Genomic DNA, 24,648 nt, shown 5'->3' on the forward strand with positions numbered 1-24,648 from the left:
CCATAACCGGCTGTCACCGACAAATAAAGCCTCGACCAGTAACATGAAAGATGGCTGTGTTGTGAGGTAGCTCGATGCCAACTTCGACTAGCGTTAGCGGTTAGCATCCGCTGCTAACACCCGGCCGCTCCCCAGCTCAACACAATGGCCCTCCTGCTTGTTAACACTGGAGGCCTGTTGCCGATAACGGTCGTGTAATGGCCCACGGCTCCAGCGCTTCACTCCATGTATTTATTTTTCGCCGGTTTCGTTGTACGTTAAACAAAATTGGTCGTGTTCAAAAGCTAACGTTAGCAAATGTAATGCTAATTGTAGCAACAACAGGTTTGAGGCATAAAGCTAAAACGGCAAACGCTATAAATGCATAAATGAACATAAAATTAACTTATGGGTCTATGTGCTGACCGAACTTACCTGCAATTTAGTGGACGACGCTGATTTTCGGATTGCTGTGTAGGTTGTTGTAGAGGTCGAAGGTGCACAGAGCCGAGCGGCCATTTGCTTTCACCGTAGAGAAACACCTGGGCCAATGGGAGTGGCTCTTTTGATGTACGTTGATGACGCAATGCCTCAGCCAATCACCATGGCGTTGACTGTAACACCCCCCCCCCTTCCCCCAAAGGCTACATCTTTATTGTTGTAATAAACTGAATAACACTATTTTAAAAGAGAAAAACAAAAATGTAAACAAACAAAAATATTACTTTTATTCAAAAATAATGTTTAATCACAAAATATGTCATCATGCCCATACTACTACTACTACTACTACTACTACTATGATAATAATAATAATAATAATAATAATAATAATAATAATGTAAATAAATAAATTACATCATGTCAATTACCTGCACCTGTCTTAGACGTCGAAATAAGTGACCTAGCCCGACGTTCAAATGTTCAACTGCATATTGACGTCCAAGTGGGGTCATGATTAGACGTCCAAATAGCAGACCTAGTTTGCACGTCGTGTAGTGGTCCAGAATTGGTCTTGGACCGACGGACGCAATATAGACATGATCTGGACGTCTATCAGACGTCTAATGTTTGGTGGGTACGGTCCATAACAGCTCCCGAAAACTATCTGGTCCACGGACATTGATATGTGGCCAGAAATCGTCTTATAACCGGGGTCTAACCGTTGACACATGCTGATAGTTGTCTGGTGTCGCTACACGACCGCCACGGCAGAGGGCGCCAGCTTATTGTAGAGACGTGACTGACAGTGTGGCTGGTTATCTGTCAATCACAGCGTAGGTGTAGAATGGTCATACTTTGTGCCATCTTCTTCAAATTTGAAACAAGTGTTCACTGATAGTGTGGCTACAGCCCCATAATGCCATTGACATGCTCAGATGAAGCCACAAGCAGTTATTCATCCTTACAGTTTTTTTTTATTTTAGGCGTACTAAAATTTTTACATTTTTATTGACTTCAGAGGTTAATCAATGTCACTATCTCTCTACATATAAAAGTAATCTATTTGTGTGTCTCTGTCCCTCGCATAGACCTGTTTTGATAACTATTTGTCCAATTTACCTCACTTCACAGGTTTATTGTGAGACGCACACCAGGTGAGATACACACACACACACACACACACACACACACACACACACACACACACACACACACACTTGAATGGGGGGGCTTGAATGAATATGAATATTTGGATACAGCCTCAGAGCCGTCCGCCACTGTTTTATGCTGTTGTGATGATGCTTGGACAGAGGTGCTAATGCATAACAGCAGCAACAGTGAGGAATATCTTCAAATTCATTCTTTTAGAGTAAATGTATTCCGAAACTGTAGCACATGTTTGAAATGAAATGGAATTGTCCTTTAAAAGAAAACCTCTAATGCTCTATTGTGCTCCCTGTGTGAACAGCCAGGCACCTGCATGAAAGAGAAGTTATGCTTAGTGTTGCATCTCTGTGTTGTGCCTTTTAAAGCCACAAAGATGTTCCATGTCATCAAGTGTAAGAAACTAAGATTGATATAATTGAAATTACTGAATGGGCTTCATGTGCATGTGGCTATCCTGGGCTAAGCTGGGCTACCATAGCACAGACTGTTATTGCCTACTGGCTTTATTAGGAACCATCAGATTCAGGCTACTGAGTGGCTCTCAGAAGTGGTTCTTTCATTACTCTTTCAACTCCCAAAACAATTTGTTCTTGCCATCTATAAAGTGCATTAACTTCTGAATAGGCGCTCTGTGAATTTTTTCATTTTTTTCTTATGCCCTCTCTCCAGCTGCTGTGAAGAGATGGAGTCCAAAGGCCACAGATGCAGAAATAGAGAGTGTGATTCAGAACCAACTTAAACATGCCCCACCAAGAAGCGGGGGCAAAGGGCAGACCCCCACAGGACTGCAATAAAAAGAAAGTCAATAAAACATTTGTTCCAATAAACATGTTCGTTTTTTATTCAATTATTCAATATATAGATAACTCGTTACATATATCTGGTCCTGAATGCTGTCTTTTTTTTCTTTCTTTTTTTTTTTACCTGAGATTTGTCCATGTACTACTTGTATTTTACAGTATGGGTGAACATTATTCGAGTATTTTTAACTTTATCACAGCTGAGTTTATTTACTATGAAAGTTTTAACCAGGTTCACCATTCCTGTGATATTTTAAGTTGGCAAATGTGAAATTTGCTGGTGTTGTCTATTGGACTTTTTGACCTCTTTGCATTTTAAGGATTTTTTTTGCTGAAATTGATAAGTTAATTTAAATAGTTGCAGATTAGAGCATTGAGAATTGCACATGTAGACTATAGGCTACAGCACAAGAGCTGTGCTTGTAATAGAATGTATGGATGTGGTAATGCCAGTTATGTAGGCACTAGTTGAAACTCGATTTAGGTAAACATATTTTTAAATGCAATACATTACATGTGTATTTTGACAAAGGTTGATATGCCGTCGAAACGACGTTGAAACGACGTGAATTGATGCCGTCTAAGAGCCGTCGAAATGACGTCGGTCATGAAAACGACGTCAGAAAAACTTTCATTTCAGCACCTCTGCTAGACGTCGAATCGACCTGCTTGACCGACGTTGATTAGACGTCAAATAGACGCCACGTAGAGACGTTGAAAAGTCGTCTATACGACGTAATAATTGAAGTAGCCTGCTCTGTGAGCCGTTTTTATGTCGTCGAAACGACGTGAATTGATGCCGTCAAAATGACCGACGTCAGAAAAACTTTAATTTCAGCACCTCTGCTAGACGTCGAATCGACCTGCCTGACCGACGTTGATTAGACGTCAAATAGACGTCAAAATGTTTGCTGGGTAGTGTCTATAATACAGCAATATTTTTGTGGACATTATCAAACGGAAGAACTTTTATTTTGAAAAGCACAGGGCAAGGAAGCACATTAGCCAGTCAGAGGACCCTTTGGCTGCATGTAACTGTTAGCATAGGTTCTATTTTAGTTGGATACTGAATGACAAAATCACAGGTATGCCATTCCACATCGTATTGATGCCTATAATGTCTTTCTACAGATGGCGTTGGGGAACTCGCCTTGAGGCAGCTGCCAGCCTTGCTTCCACCAACGGCTTACAAAGCTGGCCGTGGCTGTGGTGTAAAAGTGGTTCGCCACAGCATTGAGGAATGCAGCTTGGCCTTCATCAACCATAAGCCTGTAAGTCCTCCAGCACATCTAAAGGGAAACTTTATTCATTTCATTAACATATCTGGGCTCAAGAATGTGTGCACGCACACATGCATATCCAGGTTTGTTTTACTATACTTGTGGGGACAGGCAAATGGTAAATGGTCTGCATTTCTATAGCCAGGGTTCCCACGGTCATGGAAAACCTGGAAAAGTCATGGAATTTTAAAAACTAATTTTCCAGGCCTGGAAAAGTCATGGAATTAGTAAAATTCCTTAAAGTTTTGGAAAAGTTATGGAATTTTGTTGTGTGAAATTAAATTAATTGTTACAGTGGATAACTTCCCATGTAATGTAACATTACGGCAGGAACGGTAGGATTTGTCATTAGCGGTTTGTAACAATAGTATATCTCTGCAGACCCAGAGGCTGCAGATTCCCACAAGAGAGTTAAATGTGGCATATATGTTGATCTTGCCAATTCTGTCTACGTAGCATGTAACATCGGTAGGCCAATCTATATCAGTGTAGCAACATATCGATGCAATACGTCTGCCATCAACGTTACATTAATTCTGTCAATAGGGCATAACTCAGTCCATGTAGCTTAGCGCCGTCAGTTCATAGAAAAACATTAAGCTTGTTGATTGGACAGTTGAAGCCTGAAGCCTAAAGCCTCTCTTCCTGTCTTTATCAAAAAATACACTTTTCCATGGATTAAAGTTCTCCGTCGCTATGACGGATTTCCATCATTCAGACTTCACAGAGGTGACTTGTGAGATCAATGTAGATCGGAGGAACTGTTGGCTGATGTTTATTGACAGGTTGTCACACTCTACAGCCAATTGTATCGTTAACGGCGTGTGCACGCCTGACCAATGACAGTGCAGTGACCCACACAGGGCGGGATCTGAACACGGAGCGGCGCTAAAGTTTAGCTGCTTAGCTAGCAAGGACTCGTCGCGCTGCTACGTTATCAGCTGAGTTTAGTCAGCACGTGAGAACTCGTCTGACACAGAGAGTCTCCTGTTGTGTGCTACATGTGTGAAATAACAACTATAGTCTGGACTTTGTCTGCAGTGTATCTGTGTAAATGGCTTCATTCAGCGTCTCTCCCTCCCCTCTGGCACCGTGAGTTACCATGGTTACAGGAACACCCTGAAACTTTATAATGATGATCAATAAGAAGTTTTTGGTTAGTTTGACTGTACAGAATCATGAATGTTGCCTGATTGTAGCTCAATGCTTAAATCTTGTATTATAACATATAGAACAAAGCCTCAGAGCTTCTTTGATTATTAACAGTATGCTAGTGATGACAGAAAGATAACTCGCCATCAGACTGACAAGGCTGCAAAAGTTGCTGCTTGTATGATGTATTTAAACGATAAGAGGCTCACTTTAAACAATATTATTAATAATAATTAATGATGATGATGAGAAGAAGCAGTAGAAAAATAGCGTACTGAAAAGTTCTGTAGATGGTTGATTATTTGAAAGAGTAAAACTTGAGAGAAGCTTGGCAAAACAAAGGGCACAGATTGATTTCATAGATTGAAAATTACATTGAAAAGACAAAAAACATTTTAAGTGTGAATAGAACAGCTGTTCAGATCATCCTCCTGTAAAACACTGTTGGTCAAATATTTAAACTTGATGTCTGCATTAGAGAATATGGTGTGGGGTGAGGCTGTAAATCTTATCTTATTTTTTTAGCACGTGTCAAGTAACGTGCCCTGTTACATGTTTCACAAATTACAAATTGGGAATATGACTTGGCTGCAGCTCGAAAAAAAACATTTCAGTCAAAAGATTTTTTCTTTGCTTTAATCCATGCTTTTCATACTTAATTGACCTTTGAATAGTGTAACAGTAGTTCAGTACAAACATCTGAATTTAATATGGAAAATGTATTTCATGACACAAGAAGCTTATGTGTCTGATTGTACTGTTAACCTGAAGATCTTTTGAAGAGATGAGGCTATGTGTTTTAACTATGCAAGCAATCTCAGCGCACATGTGGAGGGCAGGAGTAGTTACTTGAAACCATATCAACATAAACATAATTAGCCTCTGCTTTTTATATTTTATGTACAATATTTATCATGTTAAATGTCAAAAAGTATTTTAAGTGAATACGAACATAACCAACTATTAGAGATTTAGAAAGGTTTACTGTTTAGTTTTCATACAATAATTAACAGTTGGAGTAAAGTATACTATACAGTTCTGTTCGTGTACTTATATAGGTTGTGAATGGTCATGGAAATGTTATTATGGGTCCTTGAAAAGTCATGGAAAAGTTTTGAAATGTTGTCCATGAAAATGTGTGGGAACCCTGTATAGCGCTTTTCCAGTCCTCTTGGACAGCTCAAAGTGCTTTACAACACATGCCACATTCACACACACATTCATACAATGATGCCGGAGGCTGCTATGCAAGGCACCAGCTGCTCATCAGGAGCAATTTGGGGTTTAGTATCTTGCTCAAGGATACTTTGACATGTAACTCGGGGGAGCTGGGATTTGAACCAGTGACCTTCCGATCACTAGACGACTCGCTCTACCTCCTGAGCTACAGCCGCCCCTACAGGCATCAAAAATAGCTTGACAATAGTCGGAAAATAGCCGATCTACAAGTTTACAACGCGTTGGTCACTATCAAAGCATAATGGGCTTCTAGAACACCTCAGCAGTACCACAGGCTGATCAGTTCCGTACCACACCCAGTGATGCAGTAATTTTTTCTAAAACAGGCCTCAACAAAGTATTGAGTGCAAAAATGAACATATTTATCAGAAGGTTGACACTTTTGTATTTTAACCCATTTGGACCTGATTCTATGAGGTTGACTCTAAAGAAGTCTTCTAAATCTACAAAGCATTTGCGGCCCACCTATCTGACCACCTAACCTGGCCTGACCTAACCTGGCTGCCTATCGGCCAGATAGGATGGTCAGATAGGTGGGCCGCACGCATTTTCAGAGCATGTTTATTATAATGATAAATCATCAATCGATTTGTGGCGTCTTAGGTCAGTTCAGGTCTGAATCCTTTTTTAAATTGTTTTCTGTAATGTGAGCTATATGCCATAACCATCCAGACTTAAACAAAAAAGGTTTGGAATATTTCGTGATGTGCAATGAAAGGTAGACTATTAAAGTTCAACTTTTTGAATTAGAGATGCACTGAATCTTTTCCAAATTGTAAACCTAACTAGACTTTATCATAAAACAATCATTTCTCTAGTGAGGACCAGGAAAAAGGTCCTCACAATGCCTATTTTTTAATTCTACTATACAAGTTGGTAGACATTTGTTCCTTACTCACTCACACTCTCTCACTTGCTCTCTCGCGGACTCTGTGCCACCGAGAGGAGAGCTGTGACACCGGGTCAGAGGCTCTGATTGCAGGTTTGGTTTTCAGCCACAGTGTGGAAGGAGCCTCCACTCTCCTTGCAACAAGGTTATAAGTCATTTATCAAACAACAATGCACGATGTGTTTGTTTCTGTTTTGACGAAGGTACTTCCTACAGATGCTCGTTCACATGACTGCGTTTCACCAATCAAATGTAGCCGCTAGCGACGTTGGACTCCGTTTCACCACTCAGACAGAGTACTACAACAGCATTCATTTTTTATACATAGCCTGTCACGTCTTTCAACAGTCAGCCTAAATAAAAACAGATACCGATAGCCTATGAAACTTAGGATAAATAAATGTTATTCATTCAACTTACCTCCTCCTGGACTTTGATGCCCATCCACCAAAACACCTTTGTGTTTGGTAGCGGGGTCCGTTAGCGGCTCCACTGCCACTAGGCCTACTTGAACCAGCCCGAAAGGCTCCACTGCTGCTACTAGATCCTGGCCGAAAAAGACGCTTTAATTCCTCGTCAACGGCTGGTGGTTGGGATGTTGCTGATGAAACTCTCTGTGTCTCCGACATTGTTGTTAGCAGTTGTCTGTCATTTAATATGTTATTTAGGAGGTCAACTGCTTGCTTGAGACCATGGTTGAGACCATGGTTGAGACCCTCTCTGTCGGTCATTTGCTTTCACCTGAATCCTCATCATACCACTATACTCACACACACACACACTACTATACTGTCTTACACACACTATTATAGTCATACACACACACACTATTATACTCATACGCACACTATTATAGTCATACGCACACACTATTATACTCTTACACACACTACTATACTCATATGCACACACTAGTATACTCATACACACTACTATACTCATGCACACACTAGTATACTCATACACAGTATAGTGGTGTGTGTGCTTGAGTATACTAGTGTGTGTAAGAGAGTATACTAGTGTGTGCGTATGAGTATACTGGTGTGTGTAAGAGAGTATAGTGGTATGTGCGCGTGTGTATGAGTATAGTGGTGTGTGTGAGAGCAAATATGAATAATTTCCTAAACGGCCTGTCATAAATTTCTACTGTGATCTATATCTCTACTGTGTATTTCTACTGTGATGTGTATTTCTAGTGTATTTCGACTGTGTGTTATGTATTTCTAGTGTATTTGTACTGTGTGCTGTGTATTTTGATTGTGTATTTCTATTGTGATGTGTATTTCTACTGTGATTTGTATTTCTACTGTGTATTTCTATTGTGTATTTCTATTGTGATGTGTATTTGTGTATTTCTATTGTGATGTGTCTTTATGCGCATGCGCCGCAGTGTATGCAGCCTGTTCCAGTCGCTCCTGCTAACTTTAACTTTGTGTTCAACTTTCTCCTTTTTTCTTTATCTTACTTGTTCTGTTGAACAATGGGGGAATAAGATGGACGAACTTTCAGCGCTAACCCGGAATCATCAGGAATACCGGGAATGTAGTCTGATGATTTTCTCGGAGTCATGGCTATACACGGATGTTCATGACCACAATGTTTCCATGGAGGGTTTCCACACTGTCTGGGCTGACAGGGACTGCACTATGAGCGGTAAGCGCAAAGGATGGGGGCTTGCTGTTTATGTGAACAACAGGTGGTGCAATCCTGGTCACATCACTATCAAAGACCCCATCTGCAGCCCGGATATTGAACTGTTAGCTGTGGGTCTCCGTCCCTACTATGTAGGCTACCCGGTGAATTCTCACATGCTATTGTCGTGGCTTCAGACCCCCCCCAACTTCTTGAGCACCTCACACCCATCCCCCACTCCTCACACCTCCTCTGGCTCCCATGCTACCTGGCCTCCTCTCATTATGGACTCCAACTCTCCCCCTCCTCGACCTGCACTGTTTACACCGCTTCATGTCAGGAGACAGCTGAGCAAACTCCCCACCGGTAAGGCTGCAGGCCCTGACGGTGTCAGCCCACGGGTTCTCAGAGCCTGCGCCGAACAGCTCTGTGGAGTGCTTTATCGTGTCTTCAACATGAGCCTTAGCCTCTAGAAGGTCCCTGTGATATGGAAGACGTCCTGCCTCGTTCCAGTGCCAAAGACGCCGCAGCCCAGTGGTTTCTCGGACTACCGACCGGTGGTACTGACGTCACATATCATGAAGACCCTTGAGAGACTCGTCCTGGAGCAGCTCAGGCCTATGGTCAGGCCGCACCTGGATCCCCTCCAGTTCGCCTACCAGCCCCGGATTGGAGTCGAGGATGCCATTATCTTCCTGCTGAACCGTGTCTACGCCCACCTGGACAAGCCGGGGAGCACTGTGAGGGTCACGTTCTTTGACTTCTCCAGTGCTTTCAATACCATCAGGCCTGCTCTACTGGGTGACAAGCTGACGGCGATGCTGGTGGATCCCCCCCGTGTCCTGGATTGTGGATTACCTCACTGGCCGACCACAGTACGTGCGCTTGCGGCACTGTGTGTCAGATGCTGTGGTCACCAACACCGGGGCCCACAAGGGACTGTCCTCTCTCCTTTCCTCTTCACCCTTTACACCACGGACTTCAGCTACCAGACAGAGTCGTGCCATCTTCAGAAGTTTTCTGATGACCCTGCTGTTGTTGGATGTACCAGCAAGGCTGAATACAGGACTGTGGTGGACAACTTTGTCACATGGTGTGAGCTGAACCACCTGCAGCTCAACACAACAAAGACTAAAGAGCTGGTGGTGGATCTGAGGAGAACCAGGAAACCAGTGACCCCAGTTTCCATCCTGGGGCTTATGCCACATTATTGTGGACATTGTTGAACACTACAAATATCTGGGGGTGTTCATAGACAATAAACTGGACTGGACTAAGAACACTGATGCCCTTTTCAAGAAGGGACAGAGCCGCCTATATTTTCTGAGGAGGCTCGCTCCTTTAACATCTGCCGGACTATGCTGAGGATGTTCTATGAGTCTGTGGTGGCCAGTGCTATTCTGTTTGCTGTTGTGTGCTGGGGCAGCAGGCTGAGAATAGCAGACGCCAGCAGACTCAACAAGCTGATCAGGAAGGCCAGTGACGTTGTGGGAGCATCTTCAGCGAGAGACTAATTGCTCCAAAGTGCACCACTGAGCGCCACAGGAAGTCTTTCCTACCTGTGGCCATTAAACTTTACAACTCCTCCCTCTGATCGGACTCAAATGGCTATGTATATATATATATATATATATATATATTTATATATGTATATATATGTGTATCTATGTATATTTCACATATGCCATATTTTTTATTGCACTGTATATATGTACATACTTGGAGTGGTCATTGTACACTTGAGATTGAGATTGTCTACTATATTTTTCTATTTTATTTTATTTTATTTGTTGTCTACTTTACTATTGCATTTATATCTATCTCTTGTTCCATTCATGCTGTATTTTATCTCTGCTTTGCATGGAGCATCTGGAACTACAACAATTTCCCCCCAGGGATTAATAAAGTATTCTGATTCTGATTTCTACTGTGATTTGTATTTCTACTGTGTATTTCTATTGTAATGTGTATTTCTACTGAGATGTGTATTTCTACTGTGTATTTCTATCGTCTGCTCTTTATTTCTACTGTGTATTTTGACTGTGTGCTATGTGTTTCTTTTGTTTTTGCACTGTGTGCTGTGTATTTCTACTGTGATGTGTATTTGAACTGTGATGTGTATTTCTACTGTGTATTTCTATTGTGATGTGTATTGCTACTGTGTATTTATCTTGTCTGCTCTGTATTTCTACTGTGTATTTCGACTGTGTGCTATGTATTTCTAGTGTATTTGTACTGTGTGCTGTGTATTTCTACTGTGTATATCTACTGTGATGTGTATTTCTATTGTGATGTGTATTTCTACTGTGTATTTCTATTGTCTGCTCTGTATTTCTAAAGTGTATTTTGACTTTGTGCTGTGTATTTCTACTGTGTATTTCTACTGTGATCTATATCTACTGTATATTTCTACTGTGATGTGTATTTCTAGTGTATTTCTGCTGTGTGCTCTGTATTTCTACTGTGTATTTCCACTGTGTGCTATGTATTTCTAGTGTATTTGCACTGTGTGCTGTGTATTTCTACTGTGTATTTCTACTGTGATGTGTATTTCCATTGTGATGTGTATTTCTACTGTGTATTTCGAATTTGTGCTATGTATTTCTAGTGTATTTGCGCTGTGTGTTGTGTATTTCTACTGTTTATTTCTATTGTCTGCTCTGTATTTATACTGTGAAGTGTATTTCCACTGTGTATTTCTATTGTCTGCTCTGTATTTCTAAAGTGTATTTTGACTCTGTGTATTTCTACTGTGTATTTCTATTGTGATGTGTATTTCTACTGTGTATTTATATTGTTGGCTCTGTATTTCTACTGTGTATTCCTATTGTTGGCTCTGTATTTCTACTGTGTATTTCTATTGTCATGTGTATTTCTACTGTGTATTTCTATTGTTGGCTCTGTATTTCTACTGTGTATTTCTCTTTACTTCTCTGTATTTCTACTGTGTATTTCGACTGTGTGCTATGCATTTCTAGTGTATTCATACTGTGTGCTGTGTATTTCTACTGTGTATTTCTACTGTGTATTTCGATTGTGATGTGTATTTCTACTCTGTATTTCGACTGTGTGCTATGTATGTCTAGTGTATTTTGACTGTTCTATGTATTTCTAGTGTATTTGTACTGTGTGTTGTGTATTTCTACTGTGTATTTCTATTGTGATGTTTATTTCTATTGTGAAGTGTATTTCTACTGTGTATTTCTATTGTGATGTGTATTTCTACTGTGATTTGTATTTCTACTGTGTATTCCTATTGTGATGTGTATTTCTACTGAGATGTGTATTTCTACTGTGTATTTCTATTGTTTGCTCTTTATTTCTACTGTGCACAATAGACATACACAGTAGAAATACACATCACAGTAGAAATACACAGTAGAAATACACAGCACACAGTACAAATACACTAGAAATACATAGCACACAGTCGAAATACACAGTAGAAATACAGAGCCAACAATATAAATGCACAGTAGAAATACACAGCACAGAGTCAAAATACACTTTAGAAATACAGAGCAGACAACAGATATACACAGTGGAAATACACATCACAGTATAAATACAGAGCAGACAACAGATATACACAGTGGAAATACACATCACAGTATAAATACAGAGCAGACAATAGAAATACACAGTAGAAATACACAGCACACAGTACAAATACACTAGAAATACATAGCACACAGTCGAAATACACAGTAGAAATACACATCACAGTAGAAATCCATTGTAGAAATACACAGTAGAAATAAACATCACACAGTGGAAATATACAGTAGAAATACACATCACAATAGAAATACACAGTAGAAATACATAGCACACAGTCGAAATACACAGTAGAAATACACATCACAGTAGAAACACACATCACAATAGAAATACACATCACAATAGAAATACACAGTAGAAATATACAGTAGAAATACACATCACAGTAGAAAAAGACATCACAATAGAAATACACATCACAATAGAAACACACATTAGAAATACACGGCAAACAGTACAGATACACAATAAATACATAGCAAAGAGTCGAAATACACTGTAAAAAAACACATCACAATAGAAATACACAGTAGTAATACACATCACAATAGAAATACACGGTAGAAATACACATCACAATAGAAATACAGAGCAGACAACAGATATACACAGTGGAAATACACATCACAGTATAAATACAGAGCAGACAATAGAAATACACAGTAGAAATACACAGCACACACTACAAATACACTAGAAATACATAGCACACAGTCGAAATACACAGTAGAAATACACATCACAGTAGAAATCCATTGTAGAAATACACAGTAGAAATAAACATCACACAGTGGAAATATACAGTAGAAATACACATCACAATAGAAATACACAGTAGAAATAAATAAACACAATAAATACATAGCAAAGAGTCGAAATACACTGTAAAAAAACACATCACAATAGAAATACACAGTAGTAATACACATCACAATAGAAATACACATCACAATAGAAATACAGAGCCAACAATAGAAATACACAGTAGAAATACACATCACAATAGAAATACACAGTAGAAATAAACAGCACAATGGAAATACACATCACAGTAGAAATACATTGTAGAAATACACATTACACAGTAGAAATACACACTAGCTGTGCATAGCACACAGTGGAAATATACAGTAGAAATACACATCACAATAGAAATACACAGTCAAAATACACAGCACACAGTACAAATACACTAGAAATACATAGCACACAGTAGAAATACACATCACAGTAGAAATACACATCACAATAGAAATACACAGTAGAAATATACAGTAGAAATACACATCACAGTAGAAATAGACATCACAATAGAAATACACATCACAATAGAAACACACATTAAAAATACACGGCAAACAGTACAGATACACAATAAATACATAGCAAAGAGTCGAAATACACTGTAAAAAAACACATCACAATAGAAATACACAGTAGTAATACACATCACAATAGAAATACACAGTAGAAATACACATCACAATAGAAATACAGAGCCAACAATAGAAATACACAGTAGAAATACACATCACAATAGAAATACACAGTAGAAATAAACAGCACAATGGAAATACACATCACAGTAGAAATACATTGTAGAAATACACATTACACAGTAGAAATACACACTAGCTGTGCATAGCACACAGTGGAAATATACAGTAGAAATACACATCACAATAGAAATACACAGTCAAAATACACAGCACACAGTACAAATACACTAGAAATACATAGCACACAGTAGAAATACACATCACAGTAGAAATACACATCACAATAGAAATACACAGTATAAATATACAGTAGAAATACACATCACAGTAGAAATAGACATCACAATAGAAATACACATCACAATAGAAACACACATTAGAAATACACGGCAAACAGTACAGGTACACAATAAATACATAGCAAACAGTCGAAATACACTGTAGAAAAACACATCACAATAGAAATACACAGTAGAAATACACTGCACACAGTACAAATACACTAGAAATACATAGCACACAGTCGAAATGCACAGTAGAAATACAGAGCAGACAAGAGAAATACACAGTAGAAATACAGAGCAGACAAGAGAAATACACAGTAGAAATACAGAGCCAACAATAGAACTACACAGTAGAAATACACATCACAATAGAAATACAGAGCCAACAATAGAAATACGCAGTAGAAATACACATCACAATAGAAATACACAGTAGAAATAAATAGCACACAATGCAAATACACTAGAAATACATAGCACACAGTTGAAATACACAGTAGAAATACACATCACAATGGAAATACACATCACAGTAGAAATACATTGTAGAAATACACAATAGCTGTGCATAGCACACAGCAGAAAAAAACAGTAGAACTACACAGTAGGAATAAACATCACACAGTGGAAATATACAGTAGAAATACATATCACAATAGAAATACACAGTATAAATACACAGCACACAGTACAAATACACTAGAAACACATAGCACACAGTCGAAATACACAGTATAAATACACATCACAGTAGAAATAAACAACAATAGAAATACACAGTAGAAATATACAGTAGAAATACACAGTAGAAATATACAGTAGAAATACACATCACAATAGAAACACACATTAGAAATACACGGCACACAATACAGATACACAAGAAATACATAGCAAACAGTCGAAATACACAGTAGAAAAACACATCACAATAGAAATACACAGCAGAAATACACCGCACACAGTACAAATACACTAGAAATACATAGCACACAGTCAAAATACACAGTAGAAATACAGAGCAGACAAGAGAAATACACAGTAGAAATACAGAGCCAACAATAGAAATACACAGTAGAAATACACATCACAATAGAAATACACAGTAGAAATAAACAGCACACAGTGCAAATACACTAGAAATACATAGCACACAATAGAAATACACAGTAGAAATATACAGTAGAAATACACATCACAGTAGAAATAGACATCACAATAGAAATACACATCACAATAGAAACACACATTAGAAATACACGGCAAACAGTACAGATACACAATAAATACATAGCAAAGAGTCGAAATACACTGTAAAAAAACACATCACAAAAGAAATACACAGTAGTAATACACATCACAATAGAAATACACATCACAATAGAAATACAGAGCCAACAATAGAAATACACAGTAGAAATACACATCACAATAGAAATACACAGTAGAAATAAACAGCACAATGGAAATACACATCACAGTAGAAATACATTGTAGAAATACACATTACACAGTAGAAATACACACTAGCTGTGCATAGCACACAGTGGAAATATACAGTAGAAATACACATCACAATAGAAATACACAGTCAAAATACACAGCACACAGTACAAATACACTAGAAATACATAGCACACAGTAGAAATACACATCACAGTAGAAATACACATCACAATAGAAATACACAGTAGAAATATACAGTAGAAATACACATCACAGTAGAAATAGACATCACAATAGAAATACACATCACAATAGAAACACACATTAAAAATACACGGCAAACAGTACAGATACACAATAAATACATAGCAAAGAGTCGAAATACACTGTAAAAAAACACATCACAATAGAAATACACAGTAGTAATACACATCACAATAGAAATACACAGTAGAAATACACATCACAATAGAAATACAGAGCCAACAATAGAAATACACAGTAGAAATACACATCACAATAGAAATACACAGTAGAAATAAACAGCACAATGGAAATACACATCACAGTAGAAATACATTGTAGAAATACACATTACACAGTAGAAATACACACTAGCTGTGCATAGCACACAGTGGAAATATACAGTAGAAATACACATCACAATAGAAATACACAGTCAAAATACACAGCACACAGTACAAATACACTAGAAATACATAGCACACAGTAGAAATACACATCACAGTAGAAATACACATCACAATAGAAATACACAGTATAAATATACAGTAGAAATACACATCACAGTAGAAATAGACATCACAATAGAAATACACATCACAATAGAAACACACATTAGAAATACACGGCAAACAGTACAGGTACACAATAAATACATAGCAAACAGTCGAAATACACTGTAGAAAAACACATCACAATAGAAATACACAGTAGAAATACACTGCACACAGTACAAATACACTAGAAATACATAGCACACAGTCGAAATGCACAGTAGAAATACAGAGCAGACAAGAGAAATACACAGTAGAAATACAGAGCAGACAAGAGAAATACACAGTAGAAATACAGAGCCAACAATAGAACTACACAGTAGAAATACACATCACAATAGAAATACACAGTATAAATATACAGTAGAAATACACATCACAGTAGAAATAGACATCACAATAGAAATACACATCACAATAGAAACACACATTAGAAATACACGGCAAACAGTACAGGTACACAATAAATACATAGCAAACAGTCGAAATACACTGTAGAAAAACACATCACAATAGAAATACACAGTAGAAATACACTGCACACAGTACAAATACACTAGAAATACATAGCACACAGTCGAAATGCACAGTAGAAATACAGAGCAGACAAGAGAAATACACAGTAGAAATACAGAGCAGACAAGAGAAATACACAGTAGAAATACAGAGCCAACAATAGAACTACACAGTAGAAATACACATCACAATAGAAATACAGAGCCAACAATAGAAATACGCAGTAGAAATACACATCACAATAGAAATACACAGTAGAAATAAATAGCACACAATGCAAATACACTAGAAATACATAGCACACAGTTGAAATACACAGTAGAAATACACATCACAATGGAAATACACATCACAGTAGAAATACATTGTAGAAATACACAATAGCTGTGCATAGCACACAGCAGAAAAAAACAGTAGAACTACACAGTAGGAATAAACATCACACAGTGGAAATATACAGTAGAAATACATATCACAATAGAAATACACAGTATAAATACACAGCACACAGTACAAATACACTAGAAACACATAGCACACAGTCGAAATACACAGTATAAATACACATCACAGTAGAAATACACAACAATAGAAATACACAGTAGAAATATACAGTAGAAATACACAGTAGAAATATACAGTAGAAATACACATCACAATAGAAACACACATTAGAAATACACGGCACACAATACAGATACACAAGAAATACATAGCAAACAGTCGAAATACACAGTAGAAAAACACATCACAATAGAAATACACAGCAGAAATACACCGCACACAGTACAAATACACTAGAAATACATAGCACACAGTCAAAATACACAGTAGAAATACAGAGCAGACAAGAGAAATACACAGTAGAAATACAGAGCCAACAATAGAAATACACAGTAGAAATACACATCACAATAGAAATACACAGTAGAAATAAACAGCACACAGTGCAAATACACTAGAAATACATAGCACACAATCGAAATACACGGTAGAAATACACATCAAAATGGAAATACACATCACAGTAGAAATACATTGTAGAAATACACATTACACAGTAGAAATACACTAGAAATACATAGCACACAGTAGAAATACACATCACACAGTAGAAATACACATCACAATAGAAATACACAGTATAAATATACAGTAGAAATACACATCACAGTAGAAATAGACATCACAATAGAAATACACATCACAATAGAAACACACATTAGAAATACACGGAAACAGTACAGGTACACAATAAATACATAGCAAACAGTCGAAATACACTGTAGAAAAACACATCACAATAGAAATACACAGTAGAAATACACTGCACACAGTACAAATACACTAGAAATACATAGCACACAGTCGAAATGCACAGTAGAAATACAGAGCAGACAAGAGAAATACACAGTAGAAATACAGAGCCAACAATAGAACTACACAGTAGAAATACACATCACAATAGAAATACAGAGCCAACAATAGAAATACGCAGTAGAAATACACATCACAATAGAAATACACAGTAGAAATAAATAGCACACAATGCAAATACACTAGAAATACATAGCACACAGTTGAAATACACAGTAGAAATACACATCACAATGGAAATACACATCACAGTAGAAATACATTGTAGAAATACACAATAGCTGTGCATAGCACACAGCAGAAAAAAACAGTAGAACTACACAGTAGGAATAAACATCACACAGTGGAAATATACAGTAGAAATACATATCACAATAGAAATACACAGTATAAATACACAGCACACAGTACAAATACACTAGAAACACATAGCACACAGTCGAAATACACAGTATAAATACACATCACAGTAGAAATACACAACAATAGAAATACACAGTAGAAATATACAGTAGAAATACACAGTAGAAATATACAGTAGAAATACACATCACAATAGAAGCACACATTAGAAATACACGGCACACAATACAGATACACAAGAAATACATAGCAAACAGTCGAAATACACAGTAGAAAAACACATCACAATAGAAATACACAGCAGAAATACACCGCACACAGTACAAATACACTAGAAATACATAGCACACAGTCAAAATACACAGTAGAAATACAGAGCAGACAAGAGAAATACACAGTAGAAATACAGAGCCAACAATAGAAATACACAGTAGAAATACACATCACAATAGAAATACACAGTAGAAATAAACAGCACACAGTGCAAATACACTAGAAATACATAGCACACAATCGAAATACACAGTAGAAATACACATCAAAATGGAAATACACATCACAGTAGAAATACATTGTAGAAATACACATTACACAGTAGAAATACACTAGAAATACATAGCACACAGTAGAAATACACATCACACAGTAGAAATACACATCACAATAGAAATACACAGTATAAATATACAGTAGAAATACACATCACAGTAGAAATAGACATCACAATAGAAATACACATCACAATAGAAACACACATTAGAAATACACGGAAACAGTACAGGTACACAATAAATACATAGCAAACAGTCGAAATACACTGTAGAAAAACACATCACAATAGAAATACACAGTAGAAATACACTGCACACAGTACAAATACACTAGAAATACATAGCACACAGTCGAAATGCACAGTAGAAATACAGAGCAGACAAGAGAAATACACAGTAGAAATACAGAGCAGACAAGAGAAATACACAGTAGAAATACAGAGCCAACAATAGAACTACACAGTAGAAATACACATCACAATAGAAATACAGAGCCAACAATAGAAATACGCAGTAGAAATACACATCACAATAGAAATACACAGTAGAAATAAATAGCACACAATGCAAATACACTAGAAATACATAGCACACAGTTGAAATACACAGTAGAAATACACATCACAATGGAAATACACATCACAGTAGAAATACATTGTAGAAATACACAATAGCTGTGCATAGCACACAGCAGAAAAAAACAGTAGAAATACACAGTAGGAATAAACATCACACAGTGGAAATATACAGTAGAAATACATATCACAATAGAAATACACAGTATAAATACACAGCACACAGTACAAATACACTAGAAACACATAGCACACAGTCGAAATACACAGTATAAATACACATCACAGTAGAAATACACAACAATAGAAATACACAGTAGAAATATACAGTAGAAATACACAGTAGAAATATACAGTAGAAATACACATCACAATAGAAACACACATTAGAAATACACGGCACACAATACAGATACACAAGAAATACATAGCAAACAGTCGAAATACACAGTAGAAAAGCACATCACAATAGAAATACACAGCAGAAATACACCGCACACAGTACAAATACACTAGAAATACATAGCACACAGTCGAAATACACAGTAGAAATACAGAGCAGACAAGAGAAATACACAGTAGAAATACAGAGCCAACAATAGAAATACACAGTAGAAATACACATCACAGTAGAAATAAACAGCACACAGTGCAAATACACTAGAAATACATAGCACACAATCGAAATACACAGTAGAAATACACATCAAAATGGAAATACACATCACAGTAGAAATACATTGTAGAAATACACATTACACAGTAGAAATACACAATAGCTGTGCATAGCACACAGCAGAAAAACACAGTAGAAATACACAGTGGAAATAAACATCACACAGTGGAAATATACAGTAGAAATACACAGCACACAGTCGAAATACACAGTAGAAATACACAGTAGCAATACAGAGCACAAAGTAGAAATACACAGAAATACAGAGCACAAAGTAGAAATACACATAAAACAGTAGAAATACACACAACACTGTGGAAATACACAGTAGAAAACCCAGCACACAGTAGAAAAAGATAGTAAATTCAAAGCATACAATAGAAATACACAGTAGAAATACACATCACAGTAGATATACACAAAAGAAATACTGCACAGTGCAAAAAGACGCTTCTCTCACTCTGAAACGCTCTAAATTGACATGAGTAAGTTTCCACCATAAATGAATTAAAGGACAGGTGAAACCATCCTTGCCTTAAAATAGATCCAAATTTAGCATGTCCAGGCTAGGAAACTTGTTTGAAAAACCTTTATTCATTGAAATACAACATAGTCTACTTCACAGTTCAAAAACACCGTCTCTCGCTCTGAAATGCTCAAAGTTGACAGAAGTGAGTTTTCACCATAATTGCCATGATATTTATCCAAATTCAACTATTCCTGACAAAGAAAAATCCTTGAAAACGGTCCCTGTATGGTCCATGTCAGGCCCGTGCAGAGACCTTTGGAGGGGCAGATGCTCAAGAAAAAAAAAGGCATAAAAACTATATATATATATATATACATATTAGCAGTAATCATCATGATGATGAGAAAAGAAAAGACATTAACTTACAGTAAGGTACTAACTATGCTGAGGATGAATTTACTTGCTGAGGGAGCTACTCTATCAGGTGAGCTATAGGCCTACATCAGCCATAATGCTGCGTCGTGTCTACCGTTTTAAGAGTTGTCTGCGGTAAAAAAGCTGGCCCCAACCGACTTTTAGCTTTATCACATCAGCTGTGGAGGACTAAACATGACTTAAGTATAAATAAATAAATAAATGCATGAAGAAATGTATACATAAATGTTGAAATAAATACATAAATAAATAAATGCAGGAATAAATAAATACATGCATAAATAAATAAATAAATCAATAAATAAATCAATAAATGCTGAAATAAATGAATAAATAAATAAATAAATGCTGAAATAAATGTATCAATAAATAAATAAATAAAAGAATAAATAAATAAATGCTTTATATTTATTTCTACATTTCTGTACACCTACATTTATTTATTTCTGTATTTCTGTCCATATGTTAATGAGGTAGGAGGTCCTAACCTCAGTCAGCAGCATGATTGGTTACAGGAGTGTGCTCGATGCGGGTCGACTACTTCTGCCTTACTAGCGGCGCTGATGTTGTTGGCTACCAGCCCGCCCGCTCAGCTAACCCTTAGCTGCAGTTCTGATTTAGTTATGGCAGTTTTTGTACGAGCAATTGCGAATGAATTGCGATCATTAGCGAACCATGCAACCAACGACTATGTTCAGTTTCGTCTGGATAGATTGATGGATGACTTGGCTCAGCTCAACGCCGGTATGGATGTGCAAACTGAGCTATCAGTGTTAGACGGTCTGGAAGAAGTCGCCCGCCAACTTTACATCCTGTCAGAGACAGAAGAAGGGACCCTTGGACGTCCGTCGTACAATATACCCCCCACTTTAATCGAAGCACACCTTCTCTGGGGGCACACCGCTAAGGAAATAGCACAGGTGTTCGGAGTGTGCGAGAGAACAATTCGTCGGAGGATGGCACAGTACGGAATAAGGTACTCCGGATTGTCTTTTTGTCTGGTTTCCCGTTTAGCTTCTTTTAAAGGTGGCAATATATGTAATAATGTCTCCTTGCACTGCTCTGTAATCTGAGTTTAAGTTAACTAAAAATTAACTAACGTTACTGATATTAACTTACATTAATATGCACTGGGAGTAGGTCTAACAATACTTGATGATATAGGCCTATATGCTTTGGTTTTCAATGACAGATGGACTGGTGACTAACATGCTTATATTACTGACAAACTTAGTGTAGGAGCCAAAATGGGTTTGGCCTGTATTATTAATTGTTTATCCTGCACATGCTCTTTGGTTACTATTATTTCCGGCAATTAACACCTGGGTGTAGATTCACGGCATTTTACCTGTTTCAGTTGCACGGCGGTTCTGGTTAGACAAAGAGGGTGAGTGGGGCTCGATATTTTCTGTTGACCGTTTCGTTTTATTTCCATAATGTATCGTTTTGTTTCCATATACTTATATCATTTTTTGTGTCAATAAACACTTTAAAAAAGTCACTTTGAGTCAAGAATGGATTTATTCGAGCGTGTCGCAGACAAGATCCCACTGAGTTTCTTAGCGGCCTTTTAAATTGGACAATTAGTCGCTACACTTAGTTTATCATATGTACTCCTAACAGGTAGTGGATTTGTGCTGCTGCATTTGTTGATACTGTACATGGGTGCCATTAATTAACATCTTCAGTTTGTCGGATAATCTGTAACCCTATTTCTGGAGGAAAAGTGAACAGTCAGATGTGACATTTCAGCACAATTGCATTAGTTTGATACATGATAGTGTTGCATTTATAAACTCATACAATATGAAAGATTTTAACTTAAATTATAAATAAAATTAATAAACTGATAGGTATTTAGGTTATTTCTACAGGACACAGCAGCTGAGTTTAGACTAAACAGGAATGAGGTTTGTTTTAGGTGACATCGATTTAAAATAATCTAAACCTTTCACTGCAGCTAACGACAGAGCAACAGACTCCTTGTGATCATTGTTTTGTTTGTACTGTGAGATAGGTGACATTACTTTTTTGCCTCTTGTGACTTTTTTCTTTCATTTCATTTCATTTTTGATGATCAGAGTCCACAATCTATTAACTCCAATAGAGGACAACAGTCTGGATGAAACTGTGACCCAAATTCTGCAGCAGCATCCCATGTCTGGATACAAAATGATGGTTGGGCACCTGAATGCACAAGGCATACGCATACAAAGTAAGGAATTGTATTTATTACCCATTCATTTGTTCGGGGGTTATTTTATGTTGGGATTTGGCCTACTTGCTGATTTACTCACAATGTGAGGAAACTGCTTTATTTAGTGCTAGTCTGGATTTGTGAATTCACTGCCAGATTGGGGAATGCTTTTTTTTTTTTCAGTACACCATATCTGTGCATTGTTTTGCCTATTATAGGACAGCGTGTCCAGGAATCCATGCGGCGAGTGGATCCTGGTGGAGTTTTGATGCGCACCCTTCAGCTGAACCCAAGAAGGCATAGGAAGTATTCTGTTAGAGCACCGAACAGTTTATGGCACATCGATGGAAATCACAAACTGATAAGGTATCAAAAAAACATTCCATCTCAAAAAAAAACATCTCAAGCATCCACTTTATTGTAGATTGTACTAATGTAAGATACTTACTACCCAGTTTAGTGTATATCCAGAGCAGTTACAAAAGCCCATCTATCTATTTTAATTAACCTACCAGTGTCACTGAAAGCCAGACTAGGATTTATCAATGGTGGATGGATCAAATTATTTAATTCATCAATGTTCTTGTGCATGCAAATCAGTTTTACTGACTTCTGCCAGCACCAAAATTAAGAGTTACGCTGGTTGGTTCTTTTAACTTTTCACAGTACTCCATTGTAGATTGTGCAATGTAGAAATTGTAATCTGACAGGGGCTAAAATGGCTACGACTCCCACACTGTGCACCCAGTATTGATGTCAATATTCCCAAATTAAAGTTGCACTCAACAGTTTAACCTCAGCCATTGTCTTCTTTGAAATCTAATATGATGGAGTACAGTGCTAAAAACAGAAAATGTCAGTGACCAAAGACTAAAAGCTCTACAACATGCAGCTGGCCTCAAAGGCTATTTTAAATCTAAATACTCACCAGAACCTTGTATAAATTCACTTTGCCATGTGTGGGTGTAAATTTTGTGAGCTGGAAATAAATACAAAGAAATGTTGACCTAGAAGTATATCAGGATTTTTATTTATGCTTGTGTGTTAAAGATTTCAGATAGAGAAGTTCTGTTCAAATAGGCTTATACAGTATGCTCTGTGTAAATCTGGCCTAAACTTGCACATAAAGAGATGCATGATACAGGTAGTGGTATTGATCTAAGTCTGTTCTCATACGTATCTATTTCAGATGGCATATTGTTGTGCATGGTGGTATTAACGGCTTTAGTCGTTTGATTGTATACTTGAGTGCCGCCACCAACAATCGTGCAGCAACGGTCCAATAAAGCTTTCTGGAAGCTGTCGGTGTCTATGGTGTGC

General features: G+C 37.4%; 1 protein-coding gene across 3 annotated transcripts in view; it reads left to right on the forward strand.

Annotated features, from left to right (window-relative positions):
* The window catches only part of LOC311253984 (uncharacterized protein), a 40,018-nt gene extending 16,110 nt beyond the window's left edge, over positions 1 to 23,908 (forward strand). The window contains exons 1-3 of one of the 3 annotated variants that reach the window (XR_014622125.1): positions 3,419 to 3,661; positions 23,213 to 23,346; positions 23,547 to 23,908. Coding sequence is in view for 1 of the 3 variants with exons in the window: in XM_084384412.1 (XP_084240538.1) it covers positions 3,522 to 3,661; positions 8,444 to 9,055 (752 nt within the window). In the remaining 2 variants the exon portion in view is untranslated. Of the gene's footprint in view, positions 1 to 3,418; positions 3,662 to 8,443; positions 10,177 to 21,705; positions 22,108 to 23,212; positions 23,347 to 23,546 lie in introns of those variants that run through there. The other 2 variants (XR_014622126.1, XM_084384412.1) reach the window with 2 other exon arrangements.
* The last annotated feature ends 740 nt before the right edge of the window (positions 23,909 to 24,648 follow it).

This window comes from Pagrus pagrus (assembly GCF_965226575.1).
Source record: "Pagrus pagrus genome assembly, contig: HAP1_SCAFFOLD_104, whole genome shotgun sequence".
Taxonomy (NCBI): Eukaryota; Metazoa; Chordata; class Actinopteri; order Spariformes; family Sparidae; genus Pagrus; species Pagrus pagrus.